The following is a 16,506-nucleotide window of genomic DNA, read 5'->3' as shown; positions in this document are numbered from 1 at the left end:
GAACCGCCAACCTTCTGATCGGCAAGCCCTAGGCTCTGTGGTTTTAACCTACAGCGCCACCCGCGTCCCAATGCAGCTTATAGTTGATGCTTATACAGAGCCATACATGCCTCTTTGAAAGCACTGTGGTCTTTTAGTTAAGGGGTGTACATAAATGTTAAAAAAATAAATAAATCAGCCTAGTATTGGTCCTTGCATGCCATGCATGGTGCTTTGAAGCATCAGCAGCCAATTGATCTCACACAGTTTAATTTCAAACCACGCAAGTAAAAGTGGATCACCTGAAGCTATGGTAATATAAAATGATTGGCAGGTGGGCAGCCCCACCTACCCCTGCTCAACTTGGCCCATGGGGTTGGGGGGGGGCAAGGTTCTGACCCACCAGCAGCATGCAGTAGATTTATGCTTATAAAATTTATGCATTGCTCTCTACTTAAAGAAGTTGACCAAAAGGTACAATGATACGACTTAAAACATATTAGAAACAGACCTACCGGTACAATATGAAATAACTGGTATTGCCCTAATGCCTAGGAAAGCAAAAATGACTTTGTGGAAACAATGGCAAGGTTGGAGAGAGCATTCCATAACTGCACAAGAACTCTTTTGAACTGGAGACACAAAAGGCTGAGCCTAAGACAATCGCAAAACACACTCTTCATGCATTGAGGTGCAGTCCTGCTGAGTAATAAATGATTCTGCACTCCCTCCATTCCACTAAAAAACAACAACGTGGGTTGGACTAAATGGTTCTTGGAACTCCTCCCAACTCCACAATTCTATGTTTCTTTTAGCCTTTAAAAGGGGTTTTCCGGTATGGTAGACAGGTACAGGTGTAACCTTCCCAACTGCTGTAGCTCTGTAATGGTACCCACCGAATGCCTGCATTTATCTTGTAACCAAAAGTTGTGGAAGTAGATACCACATCATGATTATTTTTTCATGGAGAAATGTGCTTTCATAGTAGGTAGGGCAAAAGAAGGGCGCACCTAAATGCAGCACTGCGGCTTTCAAGGTGTGGACAACAGGTAGAAAATCAGTAGGCAATGCCGTTCTCGCTGTATCTCAACTTAATGTGCTACTCCTCGCGGAGCACTGGAAAACGAACACAGGAGCCGGACGGGACGCGTGTCAGTTGCACGTGGGAAACATCCTCCATTGACTGGTGTCATTTGTGCCGCTTTCCGAGACGGATGCGGCGCTTACTTCAAATAACTGCAAATACACCTGGGAACCCTGCGTGGTTCACTAGTAAAGCACTTGTGCTGCGTGCAGAAGGTCTCGGGTGCGATCCCCGCATCTCCAGGCGGGGCTGGAAGGAATCCTCGCTTGAAAGCCTTGTCGAGCCCCTAACCGCGTCCGCGCCTTTCGACAAGACTGAAATGCCCACGGACCAATGGTTCGACTCGGCTTCCCCACGTTCCCGCACCTGACTTAAAAAACAAATTAAAAAACACACGCATCATTTAAACAACCGTTCCGCTGCTTCTTGCAAGGGGTTGGACTAGAGGACCTTTGGGGGTCCCCTCTCCTAACCATTCTATGATTCCTCCGCCTTTGCCCCGCACGAACATTGCCCCGCCTTCCACCCGCTGCAAATGGAAACCGGAAATCTCGGTTGGATTTCCTAAGACCTTTCCCCTTGGAAGTTGTGCGGTTGGGAGGAGAAGGAGGAGGAGTTGGTGGGAAAGCCGACTCGGTGACGTCACCCGGAGCCACGCCCCTTTGCCCTTCCCTTCCTCCTACCCCCGCCCCACACAGCGTTCTCGGCTCGCGCTCGGCCTCCCGCCTCTTTTTCATTCGGCGGGCAGGAATCGCTTCCGGGGTCGGCCGGAGAACGCAGGAAGTGACAGGTAAGGGCTTCGCCCCCTTTTCCTTCTCCCTTTACCCAACCCAATAGGGGAGTGGGCCCGAGACCCCCTCCTCTATTCCTGGCTTGGAAGCTGCGCGCGCTTCTTCCCCAGAAGGGGATTGGCGGTTTGGGCGGGGGAGGAGTTTAAGGGTCAGGTTCTCCCCCTCCCACCGTCCCTGAGGGTGGCGGTTGCCTCCGCCCTTCGTCCCCTCACCGTTACCTGGGAGGCCCCCCTGGGCTCCTGTTACTTGTGACTCGAGGGAGAGCAGCCCCCGCCCCCGGGTCTCACCTGGAGCCCCTCAGTAGCGGCTTCTTTCGCCACATTCCTTCGTTCCTATATTATTATTCACTCCTTCGTTGGCTTACTTGAATTGTTCAGACGCTCCCGGGTTCGAAACACGGGTGCACGGAGTGAAGGAAATTGCGAGTGCGAGTGTACCATGGCGTTGTTTTTTCGACGTTATTAGTATTCAGTTGCTTTTTAGTGAGGGGTTGCTTTTTAGTTTCTTCCCCCTGCTTTTCTTTTTTAGCTGATTCTATCTGTAAGCTGCCTTGAGTCGAAGGGGGGAGGGAAGGCGGGATATAAAAAAAATAGAATGATAATAAGAAAGGTAATCAGCAATGCAATAACACAGAGAGGGTTTTTAAAAACTGCTAGAAAACACACTACACAAAGGAAAGAAATGCACTACTAAATAGAGGGGTTGGACTAGATGACGCTTGTCCCTTTCAACTATGCAATTTTATGATTCTAAGGAAACAAATTGATTGAGATGTGGGCCTTTTATGTGTTTCTGGAACACCAAAGTAAATGACAGTGCTTTTCCTTTCATTCATTCATGGTGTTATAGTGCTTTTCTTACTCTGTCCCTCCTGTTTGTAGGTCATTTCCTTGTTGGTTTTATTTTATTTGGGATTGTGTTGTTTTTTTGCATGCAAAGCAAGGATATTAGATGTATAATGGTTTTTGCTGCATAGTGTCTCAACGTAATATGAATTTTAAAAATATTTTAAAAGAAAAGAAAACACTGTCCCCAACATATACACCTGCATAGACTCCGGCTGTTGCCCAAGAGAAGCTCTCTTGCATGTCTTCCCAACCCCCATCATCTTTTTATGCTCCATATCCCAATCAGTACAACCCACCTACTTGCACCTCAGGCTTTGTGACCCTGCACCCATCCATTCCCCCTGTCTTGACAGAACAGTCTGCCCTTTTGATGGAAATTCAACAGGTGTTTTCCCCATCACTGCATTGCTAGACTGCAAATGAAAGTTGCATTTCCTGAGTCTTCCTATCGATGATGAAGATGATGGAAAGCAGGGAAAATATGGTGTCAGTTGTATTTCTGCCTAAAACCTTCCTATACTGTGACTCCGCCCCATTTCTTTCAATGGTGCACTGTTGTCTGACTCTCAAGACAGGAGTGGGCAGAAGGTGAATCTTGACCTACTGTTTTATACAGACCATTAGGCAAGATAACTTTTCTAATGAAGCTATACCTAACCATGTAGGGTCAAAGCAGAAAAAGGATAACCTTTTCTTGGTCAGAATTTGAATTAAAATAAATAGGTATAATACTGTAGTAAATTCTAAAGGGAGGTTCCTCAAGGATCCTTGCTTTGACTGGGTGTGGTTAGGATACTGTGGTCACAAAATAATAATAAATTGTGATGACACAGTAACAATTTGTTTTTAAAATATGGTTTATGATGAGGTGGCATTAGCTGTAGAAGTTTCAAAATAATTTGGAGAAGTGTACAGTTATAAATGCTAAAGAATTCCTAACAACGGGTTGGAGCCAGAGTAGTTGTATTTGAGTCCTGTTGAAGTAATGAGAATTTAAGTGATGTCTAACTTTTAACATTTATTTTTTAATGGTACCCAAGTGCAAATAACCTCGTTTTGCTGCAACCCAATGTGAATGACAGATAACATCTACTGTATATGAGATGAGTTATTCAAGGAAAATATAAATATATTTCATTTATGTATGTCTGTAGCACATACTGTACATACAAACTCCGCTAGGAAGCTGGCTTGAAACCAAAATGGATAATTATTTTTCTACCTCATTTTCCATTTCATAAATTAACTAGTAGCAATGGCTGAATGCAATAATAGTCTAGCCAAGCAGTTTCAAAATTTTTATCATTGTTTACTACATACAAGTAAAATAGACATGGAATTTTTATGCACTATATACATATTAATGCCTTGTTCCTTGAGTAGACCCATGAAATACTACTTTAGGAAGCTGCTTGCATGTTTATATGTAAAGAAATTAAGGATCATTAAGGTTGAAATCCTTTGCTTACCTGGGAGTATGAACAGCAGTCAGCAGAACATTTCAAACTAAACATGGATATGATTGCTCCATGTGAAGCCATAAACAGCCTTGGCCTGTATACCTGAAGGAGCATCTCCACCCCCATCATTCAGCCCGGACACAGAGGTCCAGCACTGAGGATCTTCTGGCAGTTCCCTCACTGCAAGAAGTGAAGTTACAGGGAACTAGGCAGAGGGCCTTCTCGGAAGTGGCGCCCTCCCTGTGGAACGCTCTCCCATCAGATGTGAAGTAAGGAACTACACAACTTTTAGAAGACATCTGAAGGCAACCCTCTACAGGGAAGTTCGTAATGGTTGATGTTTCGTTGTGTTTTTAATATTTTGTTGGGAGCCGTCTAGAGTGGCTGGGGTATAAATAATAAAATTAGTATTATTATTTATTACAGAAAGAAATGTAAGGCATTTCAAAGATAAACCATCTACATAGATGAATGATAGCCGTATATAAATAAGTTATTCACATATTGAATACTGGGGGCTTCTTTGGTCATTGAATCTTAAATACTTTTTCTATTCAATAAGAGAATGAAAGGCTGCAATTTGATAATATTTGAGTTATTCTCATTGAATTAATGGTAATTACTCCTGAGTAGACAGCATAAGTTCATATGTAACTTACTTGCATGCAAACACTTCCAAAATCAGTATGTCTGAAAACTGGCCACACATGGGAAATCATATTTTTGTGACTTCCCTCCCCTTGCCCCACACTGCTCCCATTTTGTTTTGTTTTTTAAACCTGTCCAATAAATAAATTTGCATGTCAATGGGAAGATGGGCAGGACAACTTCATTCAATACAACCCTATGTTGCCTGCGGGTGGCGCTGTGGGTTAAACCACAGAGCCTAGGACTTGCCGATCAGAAGGTTGGCGGTTCAAATCCCCGCAACGGGGTGAGCTCCTGTTGCTCGGTCCCTGCTCCTGCCAACCTAGCAGTTCGAAAGCACATCAAAGTGCAAGTAGATAAATAGGTACTGCTCCAGCGGGAAGGTAAATGCCGTTTCCGTGCGCTGCTCTGGTTCACCAGAAGCGGCTTAGTCATGCTGGCCACATGACCCGGAAGCTGTACGCCGGCTCCCTCAGCCGATAAAGCGAGATGAGCGCTGCAACCCCAGAGTCGGTCACAACTGGACCTAATGGTCAGGGGTACCTTTACCTTTATGTTGCCCCAAACCTTTGTGGCGAAGGGAAATGTCTTAACAGCACTCAGGAAAATGGTATCCTGTGCCAATAGCACTTCCCCTGTAGATGCTGTGGTATCACATTACTCAAACTGCTCAAGATATAGAATTTTCTGTTGCATTTTCTGCAGGAGCTACAGTGTTACTATGGCTCGTATTACACTTGAAGAACTGAATGAACTGGATGATGAGGTCCCTGATGAAGAGGAAGAACCAATGGATGGGGAGGAACAGAACAGGCTGTTTTCTCATTGGGAGACAGTAGCCAGCACTCACCAAGTGTCTCTCCCCCAAGGTATGAATTTGCATTCCAGTCGCAATTTTAGGCTGCACCTCCAAAGAGAGGAGGAAGTAGATTTTTAATCTGCAAGGTGAGGTCTGCTTCTACTTGCCTTTGAACGTCTGCCTTCACATGCACAGCCTCTAGCTCAAAACTGTTCCCACATTTCATTTTTTGTTTTCTAGCATGCATGCACACACACCAAGGGCTTGTCCACATTTGAGCTTTATTTAGCTGTTAATCCCCCCCATCATTTGAATTAGACCTGATTAGTTCATAGCCACATGTATTTGAACTTGTATGTAAGGAGCCCTTTCAGCCTATCCTGTTCATACTAGTAGGCACTCCCTTTTCTGTTTGTTCCCGACATCTACGGTAATGTATTGCTTCTGTTTTGACAAGTAAGGGCATACTTGCAGATAGTTGTGAGTGCATCTTAAAAAAGAAAAATCAAGGAAGTGAGCAAAAGCCAGGCAATTATAAAGTCTCATCACACACTTTTGCAGTTTTTTGGTTTTTGTTCGCGCACTCAGGAGCATGCCAGAAAAATAGGAGCACAGCTGGAAAAAAATGAAAGCCTTGAAAAAGGTGAATAGCAGAAGGTGATGACTGATCCACCCACCCCAAAAGAGCAGAACAAATAGCCTGCATCCCTAAGTGAGGTGATTTGGAGCCCAATTTCTCCCAATTTTAATGGATTATCCCCATATCAGGTAAACCCAAATTTACAGAGGAAAAGCATTAAGATTGGTAGTGTTTTAATGGGCTATGCAATTTAAATGGGAACCCCAACAATTGCAAGCACACAGTAAACTGGTGTGGGCAGGTCCCAAGCAGCTGTCATGCTTATCTGCTCTAATGCTTTGTTTGGTGCTTTTAAAAAAGGCTTTTAAAAGAATTTATTTAAATTTTGAAATGTGCTGCAGCAGAGGACGGGAGGGTGCTTTGTGACACAGACAAGTGAACCAATCAGTGCTGTGCACAGCCTGACTCTAGGAAGGAGGAGCAACAGATGGCTCCATGATTGACACAAGGACCAGCCACTCAGCATTGTGCAAATCCAGTTTCCCCTCTAAGCTAAAAAGCTAAGGTTCTCCTTGTCCTTAAAAGATTGTATGTGTACATGGGCTCTCCCCAGAAATTGTGGGTTGTCTCCAGTGCTGTTGTTCTACTAGTGCAACAAACTTCCACTCGTGCAATAGTGTTTTCCTCTCCTCTCCCTTGCAGACCCCCACCCCCAACACCCTGAGGGTTGGAGGCAGTGGCAGAGGAAGCTGCTTGGGCGTCTGGGCGGTGCACCCAGGGGTGGGGTGCACCGTGGGGCCTCTGGAGTCTGCCTGCCTCCTCCCACTCAGCCGCCCTACAGCTGGGGGGGGGGGAGGCAGCTGGTGGACCGTTTGGGCAGGGTGCAGCCTGTGCGCACCCAAGCCATTGCTTCTCTCCCAGGAGAGATGTGTGGCTCAGGTGCGCTGCAGGCCCTGCGGTGAGTGATGCCCGGCATTTTGTCACCCCCCTCAGTGGTGACACCCGGGGCAGCCTGCACCTATCGCACCCCCTTCCTCCGCCACTGGTTGGAGGGCCCTTCAGACCCGATTTTCTCTGTGCATGCTCCCTAAATCTGTTCTGGGATTTCCTTCATCCTTCTGGAGATGAATTGAGGAGGGTGCGGGGAGAAGAAGGGCAGGAGTTCCGTTGCACAAACAAAAAACCTTGTGTGAATAGAACAAGTGCATTGGATACCACCCGTTAAAACAACCAGCATCAATCGAAACTATATAATACAACAACCAAGACAAGCTGCAAGAAGCGGATGATTTTTTTAAAAAAATCAACCTCTCTCCTCCCTGTAGGAGAATATGGTTCTTGAATAGTCCTGTGGTGGCAGCTGGAGAAGGGAGAGGCCTCCTTGGCTGGAAAGTAGGGAGCTAGATTACTGGTGCCTCTCCATGCTGTTATGTCTCCTTTTTATGTGTTTAGATCTATAGTGTACCCTATAGGTACTAATGAGAGTTGCTTGTTTTAAAAATGTAGGTTTCTACAGATTTTTTTTAAACTTCTAAAGATATTTTTCAGTCTTAAAGTGACTTGACTCTGTTTTGCTAGAGATGGCAGGTCCAATAATGCAAATGGCGCGCCATAACCAGACTCGAGAGCCTGTGCCCTACGCTACTTTGTCACAGCATGAGAAGGTGAGCACTCTCACATATACAAACTTGTTTGTAAATAAAATAATGTATGTGTATATACCTGGCTGACATAGCTTTGTGGTATATTGTGGAGAAAAGAGCATATAAGTCATGTAACATGTCCCTCTCCCCTCCAACATTCTTCAGAATAGCATCTGTTTGGTGTATTACAGTATTTTAATATTTTTGGGAAGCCGCCCAGAGTGGCTGGGGAAGCCCAGCCAGATGGGCGGGATAAAAATAATAAATTATTATTATTATTATTATTATTATTATTATTATTATTATTATTATTATTATCTGTGACACTCCCAGCACTCCAATGCAAGTTTTTGCCATCCTTAAACTTGCGCAAAATCTGTCCTCCTGGAATTCTATACTTGTCTACTCAGTAGCAGGCCTCGTTGAGTTCAGTTGACTTGTTCCTAAGTAAGTGCATATGGTATGATCAAATCTTACGCAGGTGGGTTGCTTCTAAAGGATCTGTGTATAAACAGAAACCACATATACCCAAACCCTTGGAACCAACCCTGCCCCCATGGCTAGTGGGTTATGGGGAATGAGAGAGAATGCTCTGTACTCCCAGAGCCATATGCTGAGCTGGCCTTGCCCAGCAAGCAAGGCAGAGAGCTTACAAGCTCTTCATGCTGGGTAACCCAAGTGGACCCACTACGGAAAGAGGTTTTTAAGCTCTTTGCTGTGTTTGTTGGGCAAGTCTCACTCAAGGCATGGGCTCTGGGAGACTAGGGATGCTCGTGCGAGTTCTCATGGCCACTCAGCTGGCCCCACAACATCTCAAGCAAGCATCCCAGAGCTGGTACTCTGACCAGGCCTTTCCTCCCAAGCAAGACAGAGAGTTTAAAAGCTTCTTATGAGCTGGATAACCCCCAGCAGGCCTGTTTTCAACTGCATATGATTGAAATCAAGCAAGTTAAATGGGTGTAAGATGCAGTCTTGCTGCATAGCAGGGGTGGCTACCACAGAATTTGGGATGGCTCACTGGGACCTCCTGACAATTTGGCAGGAAATCAGTGGTGACTTAAAACCCTCACCCCCATCACCCAAAATTACCTCTGCCTTTTAAAAAGTTTCAGTTGTTGTTTGCCTTTGTTGTGCTTCCCCAAGTGTCTTCAGATACTTTTTGGTAATTTCCTGTGAACCAGGGCTTGTAAAAACACCCCAAAAACATCCCTTCCTGACTGCATGTTTCAGCTTCCAGGTGCACTATTAATAGTGCTAGTGGAAAACTGCCTGCGATGTCCTTGGCAGGCTGCAAAGAGGAACAATAACTTGATTTCTGCTGAACGCATCACAGCTGGTGATGGCACAGTGATTAGCATAAGTAGGTCAACAGAAGCTTCCTGTAGTTTTGCACCAATGGCTGTTTGCACACTACACCTTTGAAGCACATTCAAATCACATTCTTTCCCTCAAACAATTCTTGGCACCGTAGTTTCTTAAGGGTGGCTGGGAATTGTAAAAAGTAGGTTAAACTACAGGGGAAATTATGCGTTTTGAATGCGCTTTATAGTGTGTACACAGCCAGTGTCTGATGAAGAGATACAGATCTCTAACTATCATTCTCAAGCGCAGCCAAAGCACAGAACAACAGAATGCAAACAGAGCAGTTTGCCGGCTCTAGAAAATTAGTGTGCGAAGTTCCCAGGGTTCCAGGTGCTTGCCCAGGGTTCATGCCTACTTTTCAAATGAGGCACAGTGGAGACTTTGGTGTCTTTATGATACATGGTTTATTTACACTTATATACAGCCTGAGCCTGCGATAGCTCACAGTTCACAGCATTAACACTGCAAAAGGCTCTTGTTTCTCCCCTTGGATCCAAACAGAAATCAAACATTCTCTCAAGCATTGCTCTGGCTCGTCTCTCCAGCTAGCTGCTTTCCCTCTAGGTTGCATCACTTCACTCTCTCTTTTTTTTCTTTTTGGGTGGCATCACTTCACTCTCAACTCCAAACTCTAGCTTTGTCCTGCTAACTTACCAGGAGCTGTGAGAGGGGCCTCACCCACTTGCCATCTCACTCAGAGCCCCTTTCCTGTGTTTCCCTTAACAGCCGGTCACCAGGCTATCACCTCAACACGGGGCTTATATTTGAACACTTGCTGGATCCAGGGGTCAGAAGGATCTCGCATACAGCTTACTTCCCCCAATCCCAAAATTGTGACCTTATTGTTGGAGACATAGCTTTTTGTTGGGCATTGGCACGAAGGTGCAAGAAGCACCATAGCAGATATCCTCTTTGCTGCAAGGAAGAAATGGGTGAAGAAAATGTCCATGGTCATGGTGGTGGTTGCTGCCTTTGGGCAAGTTCCTTGGATATGAGTACTTAATTACCTGCCCACCTTTCTGCTGAGTATATGCTTCTGCCTGAATGTATGTGCATCAGCCTGCCTGTGTAAGCTACTCTTCTGCTGAGTTGCGAGCTTGTGTGCCTGTGCGCTGGCATGTGGACATCAGAGAGAGTTTCTCAAGCTGAGAAAGGTTAGCCACTCCTGGCCTACCCCTCACATAGTGCCCTTCCCAAACACTCCCTCTTTTTTGTTCACCCACCACTACCAATTGCAGCGATGGGCATCTTGCTAGTATTATCTTCCTGTTGTCATAACGTTAGCTCAGCCTCTGCATATCAGTACTGCATATCAGGATCAAAAGCATTCACTACCTTGGGATTCTTCAATACAGATGTCTATATTGAATTCAGTCCACCTGGTCTTCTGCATTGTCTTCTGTTATTTTTAATATCATGTGAGGGAAAATTACTTTTAAGTACCGGTAGTTTCTGTTTTCCCTGGTTGCTGAAGGAGCAGTTAAGTCTATATTTGTCAATCTACAAGCACTTCCTTGTCTTTTGTTTGATTCCTTGGACCTGTATTTGTATGGAGTCAGAAAGCAAGGTCAGCTTTCAGTTTTAGTGAGAAAACTGCATCCATTTCCTGAAGTGCAGCTTGACTTTCAGGCACACAGAGGTGCCCTCAAGCTCTTGCAAGTATCCTAGATCCTTCAAATATATTTTCCAGTATTCATTTTGACTCAAATCAGACGTAATAACAAACCAATAATCATTATTATGAGAATGAGTAGGTGTTCCTTCTTGGTTCTCTCATTACTTCATACGCAAGGTGAGAGTAAAAGCAGAAATTTCTAACTTGTGTCAAACCATAGTTTCCTGTTTTCATCCAAATGCAAAAACCTGTCATTTCACAAACCAACATTTGCCTCATTCCAAGATCCCAAACCAGCATCAAATCATGGTTTGTCATTACATCTGAACAGAGTTTATATGGCCATAAGTAAGGGCAATAAAAGTGGTATTTATCAGCTTTAATGCAATTTTACTACTGCTAGCCTTCCATGTTAAATTGTGCTACTGTCTCTGCATTTACTTCATGAAGTAAAGTTTCTGAAGGGTTTTCTTTGTAGTTTTCTTCTTCATTTCTCGTTAGCAATAATAATCCCATGCAAATGCTTTATGGAAGAGTCACTTCATCCCCCCTCTGTCCTGTTCCAACCCAAAACTGCATGCATGCCTTAGAAAAGTTGGATATTCTGTCTTCTGAAACATTGCAATGTGTCTATACAGCTGTTGCTCCAAAGATGTGCAGGATAGTTCCTGGGACTGCTGAAGGCATTGTGTTGCTTTCTATATTTTTTCTGCACCAAAAGGAGTTGGGTGTACAGTTGTTGTCTTCTTTCTTTCCCACCTGCATTGATGAGTTTCCTCCCGTCTCACTTTCCGTTGAGCTAGCTAACTTGACTCCTATAATATAAACATACAGACTTACCGGCTCCTGCTTTTAAAAAAACCCTTACATTAATAATTAATCATTCATTTCTGTGCCTTTAGTAATTTTTGTTTAGCTTGCCTGGGTAGATTGCACCCTTTAGGGCTGGGTTATACTTGTGGTTACGAGCTCTGTTTTTACAATGTTCATAAGAGGAAAGGATGAGATTTGCGTCTTAGTGTAACAGCCGGGATAATAAACCTACCTTAGTGATAACTGATGAAATAACTATTTAAGCAACTTTTCAATGCTGTGGAGCTCCAGGTTAATGCTTTTAGTAATTCAGGAACAATTAGCAAAAACAGTGACGCCTTTTATTTAAGTATATTCTGTAGATAGGACATTGTTATAAACTGTTTATTATCCTGACAAATATATTTTGAAGAATTTCCCAATTATCTGTAGCCGTTTAGAGAAGCAATAATGATTACCTTAATGAAAAGCCTCCTAATACCTTATGCTGTGTTGTGATTTAATGCAGCTGATTCTTAAAAAAAAAACAACAACAACTTGGAAGATGTTACAACCTGTCACAAAGGAGAAATATCTATTCTCTTTGTAACTGCCAGTTTTTGCCTAACAATATTGAGATGTATCTGGCCTATGCTATCAGCCTTTCTGTTTGGTTATTCCATGCAAAGAACCAGAGTGGTGTAGAATACTGAACTAAAGCTGGGGAGGCCCGGTTCAAAGTCCCACTCTGCCAATAACCTCACTTTGGGCCTAACCTACCTCACAGGGTGGTTGTTAGGCTAAACAGAAAGTGGAGAGAACAATGTATGCTGCCTTGAGCTTTTCGGAGGAAAAGTGGAATATAAATTTAGTTAATATTTGGCAGTGGAGATGCAGCACTTCATTTGCACAGGACAGACTGCGAGTTACTCTTCCCTTCCCTCCAGTGCCAAAGCTTTATTCAGTACGTAATACCCATCCTGTGTTGTTTGAATGCCTAGCTCTCACTAATTCTTTTTCCTTCTTGGTTCAGTGTGAGGAGATAGCCTACGAGGAACGACTGTACCCAGCTGGGAAATGGGCATGCATTACCAGAGGAGAACCCAAATACGAGCAAAGCATCTCTATGGGTTTCATGAAACTAATACGGTACATCTGCAAGGAGAACTCCCTAGGTATGTGGTAGCATGTGCCATCGTGGCAGGGAAATGGAAGCCTGCAGCAGCTAGACCCGCTGGAACTGGAAAGGCCAGAGCTGGGTTTCTGAAGATCCTCCTCTTTCACTCTCTGGTGTCTTTATGTGTGTTTTTATCTAGGCCGCCAGTTGGGGATGACAGTGCCAGTGATCAACGAGATCCACCTGAACAAGGAGGGCACGGAATTGCTTCAAGAAGTCATCACTGCCTATTACCTCCCTGAAGAATTTCAACCTAACCCCCCTCTCCCCTTGGACCCCGAAATCCAGATACAAGAGAGAGCACCCCTTCGGGTTATCTCCAGGTGGGCCCTGACTCATGCATGCTAGGAATATGTTTTATGTGCCACAGGTCTCTAAAGGAAGGAAGGAAGGATGCTTTCTTATCCTAGCTGGGAGAAAGGGAATGCATGGCAGGCAAGAAAGTGGCTAAGTGAGATCCTATTATGGAGACGGGAAAGAAAGCTGGCTCCCTCCAATTCCCCCACCCTCCAAGATGTAGTGAAGGATAGAGGGATGGGTGAGCAGAGAAACAGTCACAGCACTAGATCTTTATGGGCAATTGTTTTGTTGTTCACCTTGTGTAAAGGGTGTTTTATGGGACCACCACAGAAGAAACAATCCTGCGGGAGATTCACCTTCTCTGGGAGTTGCTGGGCTCCACAGACAATGTGCTCCGCGAAACCTACTTGGTGGCTGCGTACCAGAACCCTGGCGTCCCTAACCGCCGCAATGAGATCTGGTTTATCCGGCGAGCAGACTGAAAGCACCTTGAATCCCTGACAAGATTACAATCCACCCTCTGTGACTGGATCCGGTTTAGATGGCAGTTTTGAAGGAGAGGAATGCACATCCTGACTCACTGTAGAATAGATGAAGTGCTCCTTCCCCCCCTGCGCGAACCAAGGAGTTACTAGTACAGATCTCCCAGAGACGGTTTCCACCCTACTCCTGCAGGGGGTGCTGTGGTGTTGTCGATGGAGCTGGCGTTGGAAGGAACAAGGGGTGTCTGCTTCAGTGGGCCCTGAGTGCAGCTGTGCCACATTTGGATGAAGGCGCATTAGGAGCACAGGAAGCTGCCTTATGCTGAGTCAGACCATTGGTCCATCTAGTTCAGTATTGTCATCGCTGACCGGCAGTGGCTTCTCAGGTGTTCAGGTAGGGAAACATTCCCGGTCCCACCTGGAGATGCCAAGGATTGAACCTGGGACCTTCTGAATGCAAAGCAGTTGCGCTACCACAGAGCCATGGCCCTTCCCCCTCCTCGGGGATTGTATCAGGGATTGTAGCTGTTGTGCAACCCACAGCTCACATTCCAAGGGTTAGGTATCAATCCTGAAACGAATCTAGTGAGAGCAGGCCGGAACACCACTGCCTACAGCCGTGCCCATAACTGGCAAATGCTGGTGTACTGAGGCACAGGTTATGACTAAGTTACTTGTAGAAGGAGGATTTCACTTCTGATGCCTCGGAGTATCCCTTTTAGCCATGCGCACGAGAAGCTGCTAGTCAGCTTTGTTATCCAACAGCAGAAGAGCCGTTCCCACAGTTTGGGATGAGGTAGCTGTAGACTTCCTTGACTGGAATAATGTGAACACCTCTCCAGGAGCAAATGGGAAATCCCCGCCAAAGGGCTAAGGCTCAAAGGGAGATCTGAGAAGCAGAGATCTCTGGCCTATAAGTCCTCCTGTTTTCCCAAGAGCACATAGAGAGATAAATGCCACCCACTGGCTACCTCCTGCCTATGAGCCAGTTTCTCAATCAGGCAGGCTTGGTGCGAGCTGAGCAGGCCACAGAGTACGTGTTAAGTTGTCGCTGGCAGCATTTTTGTCGCTGTGTGTTGCGTTGTGCATTGACTGGTTGGTATCACACTCATGAATGCTGCTGTCCTCTCCCAAAGAAGGCTGGTAGCACAAAGCAAACCTGAAATAAAATCTAGCCCAACCCTCTCTGTGTATCTCATTTTACTGACTTTTGTGGCATTCAACTCCAGTCACCACTCAGATGGAAGATCCAGAAACAACACAAAACCCTGACACCCAGAGAGTATCCAGGTGACATGCAAGACATCTGCTTGCTCAGAATCAGGTAGGTCATTTTGATACAAAGGAGCAGGCTATTGCCATGCTGTCTTCTTAAACTGCTGTGATCAGGGAAGGCACTAAATAACCACCGTGCCTCCACACAACTCAGAATGGGGAATACATCTGCATTAGAGATCAGATCTGACCATGAGAAATTGGAAGTCTTTCCCTCTTCAAGGAAAATTGGATAAGATGACATGCTTCTGTTAGTTATGTTCTGTGGCCAGTATATAATAGCCACTTACCAATATAAGTTCCCACTCAGCTGCGCGTCTGTAAATGCATTTTTTCTTTTTTCAGCAGTGAAGGGTGTGCATTGCCTTATTATTTGGAAGCCATAACCTTGACATTGGAAGCGTAACCTTTTAAGTTAATTGGGTTGAGTAGAAGAAGAAAAAAGAGTGAATGGCTATCCATGGCTATCACCTTAGCAGAGCTAACTTCAATACTGTGCTGCAGTGGTAATACTCAGGAGTAATTTGTGAAGTATCATGTTGTTGTCTTTGTGTGGAAGAAGCAGATTTTGTAGGTTGGTGTTTGATTGCTTCTTCTTAACATTGACAACAATCTCACCTTTTAAATAATTGTTTTAGAAGTTTGAAAACATGAAGATTAAGCCACTTTTTTTGCAGTGGTAAGTCAGTTTTTTTAACATAATATCATTTCCTCCAGAGGCTGCTCTTGTCTAACAGTAGGCTTTTGTTGAAATGATGATGAATCAAAGATCTAACAGGAACACAAAGACACGCACAAATAGTAAAAAGATGAGTATGAGTATTTTATGAGATGAGTATTTTAAACACATTATGAGATGAGTATTTTAAACACATTAGAAACGACAGCTACCAAAGACATTGTGAGACACATACTGAATTGTTATAAGCCTAAGAACACATGATGCAGCAAAGGCAGAGGCATTAAATGTATTTGTCATCTTGATACATGAAGATAAAACTTAACGGGAGATCAGTAGTCCAGGCACCTGACAGAAGCAATAAGGCAATCTGGTTTTAAGAATTGAATAAGAATTGTATGGATTAATTCCACATTTTAAAATCAATGGGCCTGGATGGTGTAGCCATAGGGCTTGTTTTAGTTAAAGCAAACACAAAACATCAAAGTTCTGTGTCAAGAAAAGGTGAATTCTGTAATCTGTTTGTTATGCAGATAAAGCAAATGTGCATCCATTTTGCATAATTTGCTGGTTTTGGGAAGTTTCAAGGTACGTAATGAAAATTCTCTTGAGAGCTAAGCTGAATTCCCCCTCTGACTTGTGAGGCACTGCATTGCACCTTCCCATGTCATATTTTTGCAGCCAAGACTAGAAACTTGCTCAACCCAATACAAAGCAAAAACTAAGCTTCTTGGGATGCTGATTTTTGTATTGAGCGCCAAATGCTATATTTTGCGTAGATTTATAGAATATAAAGAGTCCTGCCTGCATCCTAGTTACCTGAAAGGGGCCTGGGACTTTGAGGTCTTTGGCAGTCGTTACTGTGAAATCCTGCAGGCTAAGAGAAGCCCCAGAAGAATTGAAATGCTGCACCTATCCTAGAAAAATTAGGCCAAAAAGATGTAGAGCCTTGCTTTGGTCTCTTGTTGGTTTGTAGCTGAGGCTATAGGTGA

General features: G+C 44.4%; 1 protein-coding gene and 1 long non-coding RNA gene across 7 annotated transcripts in view; one reads left to right on the top strand and one right to left on the bottom strand.

Moving 5' to 3' along the window:
* Positions 1-16,506, bottom strand: part of LOC310703018 — a 429,179-nt gene that overhangs the window by 13,198 nt on the left and 399,475 nt on the right. The gene's annotated exons all lie outside the window — the stretch shown is intronic.
* On the top strand, positions 1,761-14,745 carry LOC310702747 (heme-binding protein 1-like). Of its 6 annotated transcripts, none has more exons than XM_083494826.1 (7): positions 1,825-1,853; positions 4,296-4,485; positions 5,516-5,679; positions 7,768-7,853; positions 12,635-12,776; positions 12,918-13,101; positions 13,386-14,745. In XM_083494826.1, exons 3-7 carry the CDS (start codon positions 5,532-5,534, stop codon positions 13,558-13,560), a joined length of 735 nt encoding a protein of 244 aa, XP_083350952.1. In that variant the 5' UTR covers positions 1,825-1,853; positions 4,296-4,485; positions 5,516-5,531; the 3' UTR covers positions 13,561-14,745. The 6 variants fall into 6 exon arrangements, with proteins under 6 accessions (XP_083350954.1, XP_083350952.1, XP_083350953.1 ...); XM_083494827.1 differs by having other exon boundaries at positions 1,835-1,853; positions 4,296-4,431; XM_083494825.1 differs by having other exon boundaries at positions 1,835-1,853; positions 4,296-4,642.

Source organism: Podarcis liolepis (genome assembly GCF_965112155.1).
Source record: "Podarcis liolepis genome assembly, chromosome: 3".
NCBI classification, from domain to species: domain Eukaryota; kingdom Metazoa; phylum Chordata; class Lepidosauria; order Squamata; family Lacertidae; genus Podarcis; species Podarcis liolepis.
The sequence above is the reverse complement of the archived record's forward strand: the minus strand, read 5'-3'. Positions and strand labels throughout refer to the sequence as shown.

Coding starts and splice junctions, on each gene's coding strand:
- LOC310702747 (XM_083494828.1), top strand. CDS start 5,532: ATGGCTCGTATTACACTTGAAGAACTGAATGAACTGGATGATGAGGTC. Junction 7,854..12,634: donor CTTTGTCACAGCATGAGAAG/GTGAGCACTCTC, acceptor TTCTTGGTTCAG/TGTGAGGAGATAGCCTACGA. Junction 13,102..13,385: donor CCCCTTCGGGTTATCTCCAG/GTGGGCCCTGAC, acceptor CCTTGTGTAAAG/GGTGTTTTATGGGACCACCA.